Here is a 16859-nt window from a genome sequence, read left to right as displayed (position 1 = left end):
CTAACGAAATAAAAAATAAAAATGAATGGGGTAATTTCAGCCTAAAAAGAAATATGAACCTTGAGCCAAATTATAATAAAGTCCACCTTTCAATAACACGCAGAATAACCCCGCTATATTCCGAAATAGCCCCTGTGCAAAAAAAATAAGTAACTAGTTTTTGATTACCAATATTTCCATAAATCGATCATATTTTAGAAACTTTTTTATATAGTATATAAGATCGATTAGTGGAAACGACAGAAATATCCTAAGACTTTAAATATAATGTACCAACTCGGAGTAATTAACAAAATTACAAACGTCATGTCAACTCATCAAAAATCCACGTGAAATTACCCCAAAGCACCTTACCTACTTTCGAATGGTGTTTCCACAATATGCGATTTCACAAATTGGCCTTCTCTAGGCAAATAATTGATTGTGTAATTTGTGTATCTTGAGACTTGAGATTAAATCGAACAAGTTGATTCCTGTCTCCAAAATCCGATCATTGATATTTTTGATTGTAAAACTCAGTTAAATTTGATCGTTATCAATTTAACTCCGTTGTTTGAAGAATTTGACCCATGTGGTGGCTATATCGCATAATGCTTTACTTTATGTTATGTAGCGACCCCACTATATTATGAGGATATTAATGGGATTGAAAGATACTTCTATTTTTCATGAATCCGTGTAAGGGGTATAGGTAATTATACCTGTCATTACTGTTGTTACGACTGTTATATGCTTCACATTTTGTAAGTTTATGGATTACATAACTGTCGTCATCGTGGAGGAATATTAGAGGCTATGATAAATAATGTAAAGATGCTTTGAATGTATTCTCCAAACTTGATTTTCTTTTTTCAGCTTTTTTAAATAATATTTTAAAAACCAGAGAAGCGCTCGCCAGCGAAACGAATCAAACCGAAACGAGCAGATTGCGGGTTATTTATATAAAATAGCAGTAAAAGTTCAGGCGCATACTGCATTCGGCCTCAGTTGAGAAAATTACAGCAGAATCGGAATTATCGGGGACGGGCCGAAAAAAATGCATGGGTCCCTTAATTTCTCTAGTTAGATAACTCCTTTACACCTCCTCCCTCTTCCGGTTGATTCTCCTTAACCTTTTTTATTTTTTTATAGGCTCTTATTTTTAACGTGGTGCGGCCAAAGGGGTAACACCGTGCCACATGAGGGGTAATAAAGAACAAGACATCATCAGACATAGTGGGGACAAACGCGATGGAATAGTTGCACGGCGCTTGGTTTAAAGGGGTAAACAAAATGTTGTACTACTATTAGTACAATTTTCAGCGGTGAATTTCAATAATACATAAATAAGAATTTTTGAGCGTCACAATTTAAATGGGTCCCGACTGTTGAACTTTAAGTTAGCTACTTTACAAAATTCTAGCTCACTAGAGTTAGTATTTTTTAGGGCAGTCGGGTTTTTGATTTTTTAAATTTATTGTTTTATTTCACACTTTTCTGTGGAAATGGTATATTAAAACGGTTATAACCCATCTATTTTTAGAATGGGCTGATAGCTATTAGCTTTCATTTGATACCACACTCGATAGGTTTGAATAAAAAACATTTTTTGAAAACTTACAATTCGGCGCCAAAAATACGCCATTTTGATTTTTTAAGAATTTCATGTACCCAGTGTCACTCGCGTCATTAAGACGAATCCAATGACGTATCAAAATCGGTTCAGCCGTTGAGTAGTTACGAGAGGACATAGGAATAGACGTAGGGATAGCGTCAAACGCATAACCCTCCTTCTTCGCAGTCGGGTAAAAATAGATACTTTTATATTTATATAACCACAAAATTTTAAGCAATAATAAAGGTAAGCAGTAGTAAGGCCTATATGTACCTATGTTGATGATGATGAGTAGGTACTTCCAGAAAAATAGGCATTTACAGACGACATTTAAAAAAAAACACGTCTGCGGCTTCGTCTCTAATTTGTAATCTTATTCTTTGTCTACGTAAAAGGAACTGTATGCAATTCTTCAAGTCGTTGATAAAACAGTCAGTCAGACTATCAAAAGTTTTGTGTTTAAGAATTTAGAAAATACTTCGCTTATTTAATAAAATTACAACCCCATTCAAGATATAATATTTTTCTATAAATTTCGACCTACTGTAACTATAACCATTATACTCAGGTACGCTTCTTGCACTTTAATTTACTCTCCTTTCAGGCCATAACAATCCATAACGTTAACGCAATACGGTGCAAAGTTCCAACAACCCAGTTTGGATATAGAGCATCGTGGGTGGGATAGATGGGGAAAGGAGAGCCAAAATGGACCTAATTTAATCTAGGTTTAGTGGAGATTTAAATTGCTAGGTGAAGGGGAAACTACCTATAGCTAACATCGATCTTTATAAACACAGCTTAAGTCCGCTTTGCACATTTTTGACGATGAGGCCAAGTTGGGATACCTCTAGTGCCAGTAATTTCACCGGCTGTCTTACTCTCCACGCCGAAACACAACAGTGCAAGCACTGCTGCTTCACGGCAGAATTACCGAGCAAGATTGTGGTAGCAATCCGGACTATACTTGCATTGCCACCCAAACTAAATTTACATACCAAATTTCAAGTCGATGCCATTATTCGTTGAAGAGTTCCGTCCTGCGGAGATGATCCTGGCCAGACTACCAGGATGTGACTACCGGATTATTGTTTTGTCACGCAATTTACATAAGTATACCAAATTTCAAGTCAATCCAACTACTGGACGTTGGTGGAATTTAACTTGCAAGATTTGATTACACACAGACAGACAACGGGACAGGTGAAACTAAATAAAAGCTTGTAACAAAAGGAAGCAATTACTAAAGTATTTACTAAGTACATCACTCTGTAATGACTGGTCTGGGGGTTTTACTCGTAACATCAGCCAAATATGTGGTCTACAAACAATAATGCCAATAGACGTGTCTGTCAATTTGAAAATTCGACTTTAGACCTTGTTTAAAAATTGATAGACCAATTATTTCCATTATCAGTGAATCCATTATCAATTACTGAGGGTGTATGGTTGGTCCTGTTCGCGTTTCTCGAATCACGTACAGAAATTAAGCAATCCGGTGGGTGGGAATCAAAATGCTACCTACGTCACCACTCCAGAGGTACCTAGGTACTTGATAATTGTTTCCATTTGAATCTTTTATAACTTTAATATTTCGTTTTTTTTTTACGTAAAACAGTGGATTAATTGATGAGTATCATTTAGTGAACCCTCATGAAAATCCGCCTGAAATGAGCATCCCCCCCCCCTTCTAAAATCTAAAATGTTGAGCAGACAAATTTTAAAAAGGATGGTAGTAAATATATCAAATTTACAAGGAAAATTATAACGGCTAAGATTGCTCGAGCATTATTAGTAGTTTAAGGGGCTGTTTCATCATCCATTGATTAGTGTTAACCGGCGGTTAGGTGCGATGCCGTCTCTATTTGTTTTGTTCGAATAGACGGAGACGGCATCACATCTAACCGTCAGTTAACACTAATCAATGGATGGTGAAACAGCCCCTAAGAGTAAAATAGCAGTCTAAGGCAAGAAATATACTTAAACTTGGAAGATTCTGTACACAATACGAAATCCTTAGAAAAATATTACTTGTTTTTTCGTAAAGGGCTACGGAACCCTATCCTGGGCGTGTCCGACACGCTCTTGACCGGTTTTTTTAATACTAAGATTGGACAGTGAATTCAAGCAGTGAATGACCTTAGATTGATATAGGTCCATTTCCAGTCAAACCTGGGTGACCTATATATGCTAAGAGCGGCGGTGCACTGCCGATAAAATAGCCGCGCCAAAGCTCATTGCCAAGCCAAGCTTAGCCGATATGCAATGAATTATGGAGCTGGGCAGCATAATTCCTTTTCAGAAAAATTTTCAGAAGTTTCGACGACGGAATATTAGAAAAGTTGAATCGATATCCATACTAATATTACAAATGCGAAAGTGTGTGTTTGTATGTTTGTCCGTTCCGTCTTTCACGTCGAAACGGAGCGACGGATCGACGTGATTTTCGGCATAGGGATAGTTTATGGGCCAGAGAGTGACATAGGCTACTTTTTAACCCGGAAAAATGCAGTTCCCGAGGGAACAGCGCGCTATTACCGAATACCAAGCGAAGCCGCAGGCAAAAGCTAGTTAACTCTTTAACCTTATACTCATACTGTGGGTGCCCCAAGATCGGTCTAATAATAATAATACATCATCATCATCTCAGCCGTAGGCCGTCCATTATTGGACATAGGCCTCCCCCATACTCCAGTTGCTTCGGTTGGAAGCAACCTGATTCCATACCGCGAAAAAGCTCTGAGCATAGCTCTTTTCATAACTCTTTGTGTCACTTTGAGCCTTTCCAAAAGACTAAACAGTCAAGGACAACTTGTATATAGTTATTTGTGTCAGAAGGGAGCAAAATGGTGTATTTACGGCGAGAGCAGTAAGTAAGTATATTGAATCCAGAACGTAGCGAAGGATTCTAAATTAGAATCCTGAGCGTAATGAGGGATTCAAGTGTTAACGCCCAAGATGAAAACAATTTTGCTCCCGAGTGGCTCATACAACTTCTCACACAGAGCTTTAAAAAACTTGAACAAAAAAATCTAAATATACTTAAAGAGCAACCAGCACAAACAATGGCATGTTTTTTAAATTATCAATTTAAAAAAATGCATTTGGAATAAAACGCGTAGGAAAGCCTTGAACAGTAAAGTTGCATTTTGCTCCCTCTCTTTTCTGAAGGAGAGGTATGAAAAAGTTATATTGTATTGTACTCGTATCGTTTTACTTTAATCAAAGCTGACCCCAGGTCAAATCCAAAACGGGCTGTCAATAAGTTCATCCGCCGCCACAGGAAGTTTACGTTGCGGTTGCATTACATTTAATTTCCTGAATGCACTTCAAAGGGCTACTATTCGTCAGGAGCCGGGTCTACACCAACCACAGAACTAATAAAAAGAATAAAATGTCATGCTAGCTAAAAAGCCTTTTATATTGATTATCCCAGCTCTGTCTATTACGAAGTTATACTCAAAAATTAGGTTATTGCAGAGATGGTGGTTCAAAAAGAATTTACGCTTCATTATTGAGAACGTTAATCTACTAAAAACTACGAAAATATGCTCATGGACAGCTAGAGGCGAAACTTGACATAAATTGGGATTGTCTATTTTTTACAATGTAGGAAATACACTACACCAATGACAACGTTCCTATTTTTCTTAGAATTGGTTATTTATAAAATACCAACAACTTCAGTCTTGTCGGCTTTTACGTCATTCTTGTCGGGCTTCTTTTATTATGTATTCAATGAGGATTTTTATTACGGTGTGTACTTCTGTGTGCTGATTGGTGTAGCTTCGATGACGTGCTTTAATGTTACCATTATCCAAATTTTAGCTGTGCCCAACATCGCATATAAAGTACGTAAGTGTCACTGAAAATGCAAATCGTCACTACAAAAAAAACTCGTACTTATATCAAAATCGATTTGATCTGATTTGAGTAACGTCGTCTAGAGACAGAATATATTTATAATTTATTTTATTCGACTGGATGGCAAACGAGCAGGTGTATCTCCTGATGGTAAGAGATATATGGAAGTTAAAAAAAAGCTATCTTTCATTGAGTCAGTTTAGTAAAGATCAAGCTTTATCATTGACTTGCAAACGTCAGTCATATTCCAGTGTGGCGTTTACTATGGAAATTGTCTAAATTCACTTAATTAAGGAGACAAAACGAGAGACTTAAAATATGACTTCTTCAAGACTTGCTAGCCGTCCGGTTGATCAGTACCCGACTGATACCTTAAGTAAACACATTAAACTGTATCAGATAGTTTGTTTCGCTGAAGAGTTTTGATTGAAGCATTAATTTGCCGGTTAGATTTTATGGCCTCTTACTTTAAAGGCGTGAACTGGTACAGAGAATTATTATGAATATTATTATCTTGCACTATCGGCATAATCAATAATGGTAGGTGGTCTATAACAGATTTTAGGGTCCGTAGTTCTGATAAGGAACACTTAAGTATATACTTATAGTTTTGTCATGTCCTTCCGTCGGCCCGACGGTCCGTCGGACTAATTTCATTTCAATTTATCTTATATGTATAGAGACTAGAGTAGTGGTTCCGAACCTAGGTGTATTTACCCCCACGGGCGGGGGTAAATCAGCTGTATTAAAGAACCTAATAATTAAGACCTATCTAATTAAATTCCTAGCTAAATACTTAGTAAAAAATAAATGATAGATCGCCGCTCAGTAAGTACCTACCGCACGTGGCATCTCTTTTTAGCTGTTATTTTTATTTATTCCATTGTTAAAAAAATTAAACTGTTTTTACATTTACAAAGTACTTTTGTGATTAATAAAGATAATTTTATTTGCTTGCGTTGTATCTATTTATTACAATTTAAGATGGTTAGATATGTAAATTCAGTCTTCCCAGGTCGCATGGGCTGTGATGGGTAACAATATTAAAAAGGTTAGAACCACTGGACTAGAGACTGTTAATGTGTGTTGCGAGGAATGTTTTTGCTTCATTTACCTCGCCTCGCTCCACTCAGCTGTTTCCACCAGAGATGTGCTGTGCGAGGATGTGTAAATGAATCCTAATCTTTTTCACACTTCTGTGACACGGTGTAGGGTAATTCTAGAAAGAGTCGCTAAATGCGGACGCCCGCGCTCTATACAATAGCGTCTGGTTGTACTGTAGGCAGGTGTATGCATAGTTACAAATGAATGGGGTCATTTCCGATATCCGCTAAAAAGTAAAAACAGGATCCATAGTTTTGCAAATTGGCAACGCCTATTTAGCCAGTGACCAGCCATTCATTATCAAACCAGGCCATTGTGAAAAAAACAATGCCTGTTCACTGCCAACCATGGTCACTATATTGTTTCTTTTAAGTTTTAATTGGGTTAGTTTATTCGCATCTGTTCATTATGTTAATGCATTTCGCACACAAAAGCATAAACGGCACACGTATACATACATGGTACGTTTACACATGTACTGAAAAAATTATGTTTGCATGCCGATGTATCTGGTGAGACATGTCACTGGACATTAACGGGTGCGGCTCATAAAAAATGTACTTTTTAAAAAAATACGCGGAATTTTGATTACCACACAAAATAAAATATTTCGTTTACTTTTTTTAACCATATTAGTTTAATTTAATAATGTATAACAAGACTAAGGGGCTGTTTCACCACCCATTGATTAGCGTTAACCGACGGTTAAATGTGATGCCGTCTCCGTCTATTCGTACAAAACAAATAGAGACGGCATCACATTTTACCGTCAGTTAACACTAATCAATGAATGGTGAAACAGCCCATATAATTATTATAATGCCTAAAGCAGTGATTTTCAACCTTTTTCATAACACGACCCCTTTAGTACCTATGACAACTATTATTATATTCTGCTGTCAGTTTGAAGTTTTTTTTTATTCAACTGGATGGCAAACGAGCAAGTGGGTCTCCTGATGGTAAGAGATCACCACCGCCCATAAACATCTGCAACACCAGGGGTATTGCAGATGCGTTGCCAACCTAGAGGCCTAAGATGAGATACCTCAAGTGCCACTGTGCCAGTAATTTCACCGGCTGTCTTACTCTCCACGCCGAAACGCAACAATGCAAGCACTGCTGCTTCACGGCAGGATTAGCGAGCAAGATGGTGGTAGCAATCCGGGCGGACCTTGCACAAGGTCCAACCACCTGAGAAATATTTCGCGACCCCCCTAGACGTTGCTTGAAAGAAGAATAAGAAGCATAAGATAGAAGAGATCTATATACTTACGTCGTTGAGTTTCTTGCCGGATTCTTCTCAGCAGAAGTTTTTCCGAACCGGTGGTAGATTTTTTTTGACATTCATATGTGCTTGTTATAGCCTAAATTGAATAAAGATATTTTGACTTTGACTTTGACTTTGATCTCACAAGTTTTTTTTTGTAGATACAAATGATTGTCCTTTAGTTTAACATTTTGCTTATTTTTTTTATTTATTGTTCTTTTTACTAAAGTAGTTTTCCCAGCAACTAATAGGGGTTTCGCGACCCCCCTAAAGAGGATTCGCGGCCTCCCTGGGGGTCGCGACCCACACGTTAAAAAACACAGGCCCAAAGCAATACAAACTATTTAATCACTACATAAATTAGTCAATTGTGTTGTTGGATTGCTTGGGATCGGATTGGTTGGAATTGGATGATGCTAAATAAGATATAGTTATACAAACCTATTTAGGTTATGGTTCAAGACCATGTTTTCTTTGGCACTGTCCGCTGAACTGTATCCTGAAACAAAAATAACTCGTTTAAATAAACAGAATACCGGTAATGAAGTTACCTATGTGGGCAAAACTCTGAAATACTCTTACTCCTTTTTTACTTAAAAGAAAAAATGAAGGAAAGAAAGAAAGAATAGTTTTTTGTGTCACAAGGGAGCAAAATGGTGTATTTACGGCGAGGGCGTACATTGAATCCAGAATGTAGCGAAGGATTCTACAATAGAGTCCTGAGCGTAGCGAGGGATTCTAAAGTAGAATCCTGAGCGTAATGAGAGATTCAAGTGTTAACGCCCAAGATGAAAATAGTTTTGCTCCCGAGTGGCTCATACAACTTTTCACACCAAGCATTAATAAACTTGAAAAAAAATAGTTCTAAATATGATTAAAGAATAATCGGCATAGAAAATGGCGTGGCTTTACAATTATCAACTTCAAAAAATGGTATTTGCAATAAAACACTTAGAAAAGCCTTGAAAAGAAAAGTTACGTTTTCTATAGTAACCTATCCGTGGATGGGTCATTAGTAGGTATTTATAGTAGGTACTGTGTATTTTTATATTGTTTATATTTTCCCTAAAAATTCGATGATTCCAGTTTCAATTAGGTACACGAAACAGTCAGGTACAAAAACAAGTTTTGGACATATCGGCAAACATATCGAGAATATTTAGGTTAGAATACTACAAGTCGATTAATCAAAATTAAGATAAAAGCAGAACTACGGACAAAAATCGATAATTAAAAGTATGGCTGCGCGTGCGCCGCTGTTTGTCATTAATTTAAGCTCGTTACACAAGCATCGGGTTACACGGGGAATGCGTGTAATTAAATCGGAACTTTTGCCACCCATTGTGGTCGAATGTTATTGTTTTAGGATCCTGTAACTTAAGTTCTAGGTATGAGTGCTTTATCATGGTTTAGACGTTTAAGTTAGGTAGTTTTTTTACGTGAAAGCGAGTTTCTTTGCGGTCGTTCTTAGCTATGTTTCATTAAAATCAGTTCAGCTGTTTTTAAGATGTCGAACTTTGAAATGAAATGACATAACAATCGGGGGCTTATCAAATTAACTAATTTGGTTAGGTTATTACAATTTTACAAAAATTCTTACCTCATCAGCCAAATAAGTGGTCTATCAATTTTTACATTTTTACAATGGTACATACCGTAGAAATCAATGAACGTAGCCATCTGTCTATAAACAAGTTTCAAATAAATTTTAGATATCGCAACCTAATAACAATCTCTGCCCTTAACTACAAGAATATATCACATCATGTAGATGTCGGCGGCCGATCGTAAAATCCGCCAGATTTGGAAATTTCATGACATGCCTAAAAGTTAGCCAGGCCGATCACGATGTGCCTGAGAAACAATACGGCAGATCGATCAGAGCATAGAGGTGAGACGTACTAAACGCGGACTGAGTCTTGCGAGTACGCGTCCACAAAAAGTATACCGGACACCTCGTGATATGCCGAAAAAAAAAAGAATTTAGGCACTACGAGAGCGAAGCGAGGCGTAGTTAGTATGAATTGTGACCACAACGCACGAGCCGAGCGAGCGAAGCGAGCGTGCCGCGGCAGCTGCCGGCGAAGTGCCAGAACCGATATGGCGGCGTTTCATGATATACCTAGGAATTTCATGATCTGCCTAAACTAGCCAAATTATGAAATGGCGGCGTTTCATGATATGCCTAAAAATTTCATGATCTGCCTAAACGTCACTAAGTAAATCGTTAAACGGTGAGTTTTGAACGATATGGCGGATCCCTTAGCCAATTCATGAAATGGCGCCATTTCACGATATGTCTAGGAATTTCGTGATCTGGCGGATTTTACGATCAGCCGCCGACATAGATATCCGAGACCCGATGGCATTTGCGACCACGAATCATTAGTACCTAACAGTACACCTCGCGTAGCAAATTACTACGAATGCTAGTGGGACAGACGGGAGTTTTCCTATTAAATTCCAATGCTAATATACCAGCAAGAATATCATGATTACTGTTACAAAAAGTGACGTACACGCACGTATTATGTGTTACAGATTGACTATCAGTTCTGGTGTCGGTTTAGCCTGACATGGATACCAATGCCGCGCAAAAACCTCATGATGGATCATTGTCATACTACCAGTAGATATTACATCTGAGGTGATGCTAATGCAAAACCATTTGGAGTCGAAGCCATTAGGGCCTAAACGTACATAATAGGTACAACTTCACAGTAATTTAGTGGTCTGGCCCTTAGTGTAAGTTTTCGGTTACAAAATACGTCTCGATCGCGTTCGCGTTAAAATCTCAATTTGTATGCAAACACGAACAGCGCCTCTAGCGGAACGTTTGCGATGTTCGCGTTTCCATACAAATTGAGATTTTAACGCGAACGCGATCGAGACGTATTTTGTAACCGAAAACCTACACTAAGGGTACTGTCAGATCACACAAATATATCACTGACGGGCGAGTGACAGCAAGAAAACTTGCCTTTTAACCCTCTTGCTGATGGTAAAGGTCATCGTTCATACACCATTACGTCTCATATTTAGTTTTCTAGATTTTTTTTACCGTACAAGCAACGGCAAAACCTACTAGACACTGGCAAAATTGTCCTTCAATGGACATCGCCATATTTTTCTAAAAAAACAACAACAACCCTCTTGCTGAATACATATGAATTATACTAAAGACTTAAAAAAACGTCGTAAATGAAGTAGGTATTAATAGTTAGTAGAGTTAAGCCACTAGTTTTTTTAGAGAAATGAACTTCGTTTAACCTGTTGAATGTTCTTTAAAGTTAACTGAATCCAAAAATAACACGTTGTATACACTAATGGTGTGGGAAATATGCTAATGAGCGTCATGTAGACCATTCCATTGTTTTTCACTATACCTGTCTTCGCCTTATACAGCTCAAACTGACAACCTGTCAGCCACTTTGTATAGCTTTGATGAATGATTGCGTTCAAAATTATATTTGACTAATGTGCAGGGAAGAGAACTGTGGACCGATTTTAGAAATCACATCATTTGAAGACTATATAACTGCATTGCAAAAGTACGGTACCTACTAAACGAATTAAACTATTGAATATATATTGTTAGGTACAGTCACCAGCACCAATATGTCTGACACTGACACAACAAGTCGTGCATAAAATATCTGATACAACTTTACTTAAAAGAATTGATCTCGAAGTTTTTTCAGAAAATCAACGATTTGACTCTATTTCTAGAGCCAGTAGGACGTGCCAGATATTTTTCACGCTCCGCTGTGGCAGATATTAATGCTCGTGACTGCAAAAATTACCTATATATAGGGCTGTAATATTCTCCTACCCTAATCGCATTTAAATTTCAACACAATGTACTTACACAAAAAACCCAGTTTAGACCTGCGAGAAAAATGGTACGAGTTGAATTACATTGCGGCGCTCATTGACCACTAAAAACGACATGTTCACTTAACGGCTGTGTGATGTTGCAACTTGCACATTTTTCTTGCGATTATATAAACCAGCCTTATACTACGAAGGTTCTCGAATGGCGTCCGCGGACCGGGAGACGAGCTGTCGGTAGGCCTCCAACAAGATGGAGCGACGACTTGGTTAAGATCGCGGGATCGCGGTGGATGCGGAAAGCACAAGACCGGTCTGAGTGGAGAGCCTTGGGGGAGGCCTATGTCCAGCAGAGGACGTCTTTTGGCTGACATGATGATGATGATGATACGAAGTGCGAAATTCTAGTTTCATATGTTGCCGTCGCGCTGACGCTAATATTATTTAATACGAGTGAGAGGGACAGTACGATACGAACTTCGATTTTCGAATTTCGTAGTAGCTCCCCAGTCAAAGGAATGCTATTTTTGTTAACACTGTCGAAGACCGAACAGCAATATGTATGACCATGATCTATCTGTACTATTCATATTTTATGGTAGAGTCGGTAGAAATATTGCTTTCTCTGATCCGAGGTCATCCCTGCTAAATGGTACAGTCACCTACGTTAATATCTGCCACGACGGAGCGAGAAAAAATATCTGACACGTCCTTCTGGCCCTAGAAATAGAGTCATATTCGTGTCAGATATTTATGTACGCTTCGTTGTGTCAGTTATTGGCGCTGGTGACTGTACTCGCACAATTGTTTTGCAATGACATCTCAAGGGGCTAATTACATAAAAAAAATGTTTTTCATTACTTTTTTAATACACCTATTTTTTTACTACGACAAAAGCACTATTAAATTACGTTTATCTAGATTTTCTTTAAACCACTTTGCGAGTGCTGCAACTGCTGAAACTGTTATCTTCCACCAGAGGGAGTCACCGAGAGGAGACAAATACTAAAACACGAACCACACTTATTGACACGTATATTGCAAACTTTGCAATATGGAGGGAGGAGATCTAGGCATCTAGCACTAGTTATCCCTTTCTCTGTCATCGTAGCCTGATGGCAGCGGATGTCATCATACCGCGGCCATTTTTTCCACCCGCAGCCGAGGGGACGCATTCTTGTTCTATTTATAACTCCGTGGTGGTTTTTAAAACAATACGCTGTGTTAGGTGCGGCATTTTGGGGTGGGTCTTGTTTATTATAGGGCAACAAGGACAATCGGTTATAGTTCCCTGAGTAATATTTAGATGGTCTCTCTGTGCTCGGTATGAGAGTAAGGGTACGACGTTCCTTACGTGTCATCAATTCGTTTTTAATCTCCGACGCAAAAAGGGGTGTTATAAGTGACCGCTATGTGTGTCTGTCTGTGGCACCGTAGCTCTTAAATGGGTGGACAGATTTGAATGCAGTTTTTTTTATTGGAAATCAGAATCGAACCACGCCCTGAAGTCTCATTAATTTTTTTTTTTATTAGTTACTTCATTTTAGCCATGTGCAATTAAGGGAAACTTTCACCGCCTTACGATGAGCGGTGGCTATCCATGACAGTGGCTGGTTTACTGGAATAATGTGAACCAGGCATGAGTGATTCAAAATAGCGAAGGTGACACTGAGCTAAATGGATTAGAATGTTATTTTATTTTTAAACGATCACCGGCCAGGGTCAGAGAGTTAAAAACTGTAGTGCAACGTTGCACTCACATTCTCTTGACATATTTGCAGACACTAGGTGGGCCAATCATCTTTTTTACCCACACTAATCTCTCCGCGAAATTTTTCAAACAATTGCAGATTTTTGTAAGTAAGCATGTTTTTTCTGTAATTTAATAGATGGTGTAGATGAATACATGCCATCCTACGTAACTTCAAACTATTAAACCGTGAAATATCTTGTTGGAAGTACAATTTTTTGGTAACGCCAGAGACAATTTTGGTAACGCCCAAAGTGTCGGTAAAAAAGTTGATTGGCCCAGGTACGAGTCATTTTACACTCACGGTCAAATAATACGGGAATATAAAGCTTTTCTCAAAAATGCTGAAGGAAAAAAAGTAAATTAGAATAAACCTTTTCTCAACAAAATCTATTATGACATTTAATTTTATTCCAAAAAACTTTTTATGCTTTCCCGCCTTTTTTTAATAATAAAAAAAACAGTAGGTGTATTTTTCCACCTAAAAAACCACAAGCTGTTACAGATCCAATAAAAAAAGACTGGAGTTATAACAAAATAACTGATAGCAGCCATTTGAGTTGGCTGTATACGACTTGTGCCAACATTTCCATGGCAGTTTTCACTTTTTTTAAAGTTTGAGACTCGACATTATTGTCGAGCTAGCACGCCTGCAATCTTTTTATTAACTTTTTAATTTCTCGCTGACCAAAAACAATGCACTTAGCCTGCTGATATGTAAGGAATAATGTCGACTTTTACGGACATTTTTGAAAAAAAAAATAATACAATAGTACATTGTGTCTTAAGGGCGGTAAATAAGGAATTACGAACGAGAGTCTATTAGAAGCCCGAAGTCGAAGACTGAGGGCTTTAATGAGTCGATGTTCGTAATTATAGTACCGCCCGTGCGACATACAATGTTTTTCATCACATTTGCAAGTAAAATTTTATATTTGTAAAAGAAAAAATATAATTCTTCCAAATATTGGCGATACCTTAGGCTGTGCTCTTGGCAACGTCGCCCTCTACCTCCCTCGGCATGCGCCGCAACGTGCGTGTGCATGTGGTCCATGTAGTCCTGCAGCAGCGCGCGCAGCACCATCAGTACGGGCACCGACTCATTTACCGACCTTGGGCTTCATGACAAGAAAATGTGTACGCGCAATGACTCATTTACCGACCACGGGTTTCATGACAAGCACATTAAGGTCGAGGGTTTTATTTGGGGGGTTGCAACTAAGGTAGCCTGCATGTTACGACACTGTTTACGAGCAAGTGTGATGAAAAAATAATTACCGTACAGTCAAGGCACAAAAATATTGTATACTTACACGACTTTATGCACTGAACATTAAGGCCGTATACATATTTTTGCAACTTTGGCCGTGTCGATATCTTTGCCCTTGACTGTTCGTAAAGTAGTAATATTAAGTCATTTCTTTTATAACTTGCCTGCCGCCTACATAAGAAACCGCGTGTAAGTATCAGAGATTGTTTCTGTTGACTTTTACATCGTTAACTCAGAAAGCAAAGTTCGTCGAACTTTCAGGTGTTACATTTACATTATACAGATAATTTTGTACCTTTGCTCAGTGCCACATCTCGTAAACGCATTCCGTTTTTCACGATCAAGTAGGTATGTTTTTGTTTAATTAACATCTCTAACACGTTTAGTACCTACCTACCTCTATTACGTTATCTAAGGACCTACCCATACTTATAAGGCTAAGCGCACACATACAACTTTTGCGTTGACCAAACAGTGAGTCGATCGATTGTGGTAGGTACTTGGCAAGTACAAAGACCGGACGTTGTGGTAAGAACATAAAGTATCGAAGTTCTGGGGTTACTTACCTACACGCCTAGCTATAGCAACAAAACCCGTGGACGGACACTTCATGCCATAGTAACATAAACAAATTACACTACTTGCATATCCGCATGTGCAGTCGCCAATCAGCAGGGCTACTACGAAACTCGAAATTCGAAGTTCGTATCGTACCGTCCCTCTTGCTCTCGTATTAAATAGTATAAGTGTCAGAGGGATCGCATGACACGAACTTCAAGTTTCAAGTTTTGTATTAGCCCTGCAGAACGTGTGTACATATAGGGATGGGCCGAATATTCGTTTTATATTCGGTATTCGGCATATTCGCCAGGTTTACTTATACTTTAATATATACTTACTCGTACATACTTACTTTGTATCGAAAAGTATGAGACTATGCCCACTAGCACGTTTCTTAACCAACCGTGTCATGTATGCGCTTGACATTCCGTTTCTGACACGTTCCTATTACGGTCATGGCATGATACGGTGTAGTGTAGTGGGTAGAGACCTTTACCATTGACCGAGCGAGTGCAAGCTATTAAGCTAGTATCAGAATTCCATAGTAAAACAAAAAGCAATTAACAGCTAACACTATATTTTTTCATTCAGCCCGCTCGTGGGATCAGATCCATGGGAAAAATTTACACCCATAGACTACGAATAAATATTCTCCCATAGACAACAATAAGAGTTTGTCTGATGATTCCTCAAAATAACACAACTGTGTCGTTCTGGATTAATAAAAAGTAAATTAAACCTCCAGATTGTAATTAAGTATGAAAATCGTTATTGTAATAATGGTGGGTATATTTTTGAAATGGAATGCATCTTATTTTTTGGCTATTTTAAGTATGATAAAATAAAAAGCAACACAAATGTTTCAATAAAAATATACTTAATAAAATAATTTAAATTAAAAATTTTACTTAATTACACACGTCTTCCAATTTTAAGTCCAGTGTAAATCTGCAAGGGGACAGTGCAAATTATGTCAAAGCTGGAAATTGCGTTCTAGTTTCTGATGACAAAATAAATGTCAATTGCCAATCAAAATACATGATTTCGATCTCACAAGCTAGTGAATAGCCAATTAGAGCCAACAAAAATTAGGATTCCTCTTAGCCAACAAACAAGGTAACAATGACCGCTAATTTAATCACGAGCGTGACCTAATCACTCGTCTCGTGGTCATACAATTTGTGATCGTTAATTCAACACTGCGTCGTGATCTCATTACCAATTGTTAGAAGATCCAAACTTGAAAAGATCTTCACCGGTCTGATAATAGAATAAAATGTATTTTTATAATAAATTTATTATTTTAGAAAATATATATGATTTTTTTAATGATTTTAAATTAAATGCAGACAACCCTATATCCCTGTTCACAATAAAACAGCGCTTACGTTGATATACAAAACGAGTACAATACAAACAAACAAATGTTCTACTCGTATTATGTAATCAAATGAAAATAACTGGCATCGACATAATAACTGGTTAAGTTTATACCTGGCAACCCAGTAGTTCGTCCAGGTAAACAATAGCAAACCCAACGTCTACATATTCTATATGTATTATACTTTTAAGTTAGTGTAAAATTGTCTTAATCTGGATGATGCAACAAAAAATTGTT

The 16859-nt window shown here is 37.8% G+C and overlaps 1 protein-coding gene across 1 annotated transcript in view; it reads right to left on the bottom strand.

The window, feature by feature from the left end:
* LOC141439381 (uncharacterized) overlaps positions 1 to 16859 on the bottom strand; it is a 46574-nt gene that overhangs the window by 24255 nt on the left and 5460 nt on the right. The window contains exon 2 of the mRNA XM_074103664.1: positions 8271 to 8328. Coding sequence (XP_073959765.1) covers positions 8271 to 8328 — 58 coding nt within the window. The remainder of the gene's footprint in view (positions 1 to 8270; positions 8329 to 16859) is intronic.

Source organism: Choristoneura fumiferana, chromosome 20 (genome assembly GCF_025370935.1).
Source record: "Choristoneura fumiferana chromosome 20, NRCan_CFum_1, whole genome shotgun sequence".
Classification (NCBI taxonomy): Eukaryota; Metazoa; Arthropoda; class Insecta; order Lepidoptera; family Tortricidae; genus Choristoneura; species Choristoneura fumiferana.
This window is presented reverse-complemented; position numbering and strand designations above follow the sequence as displayed.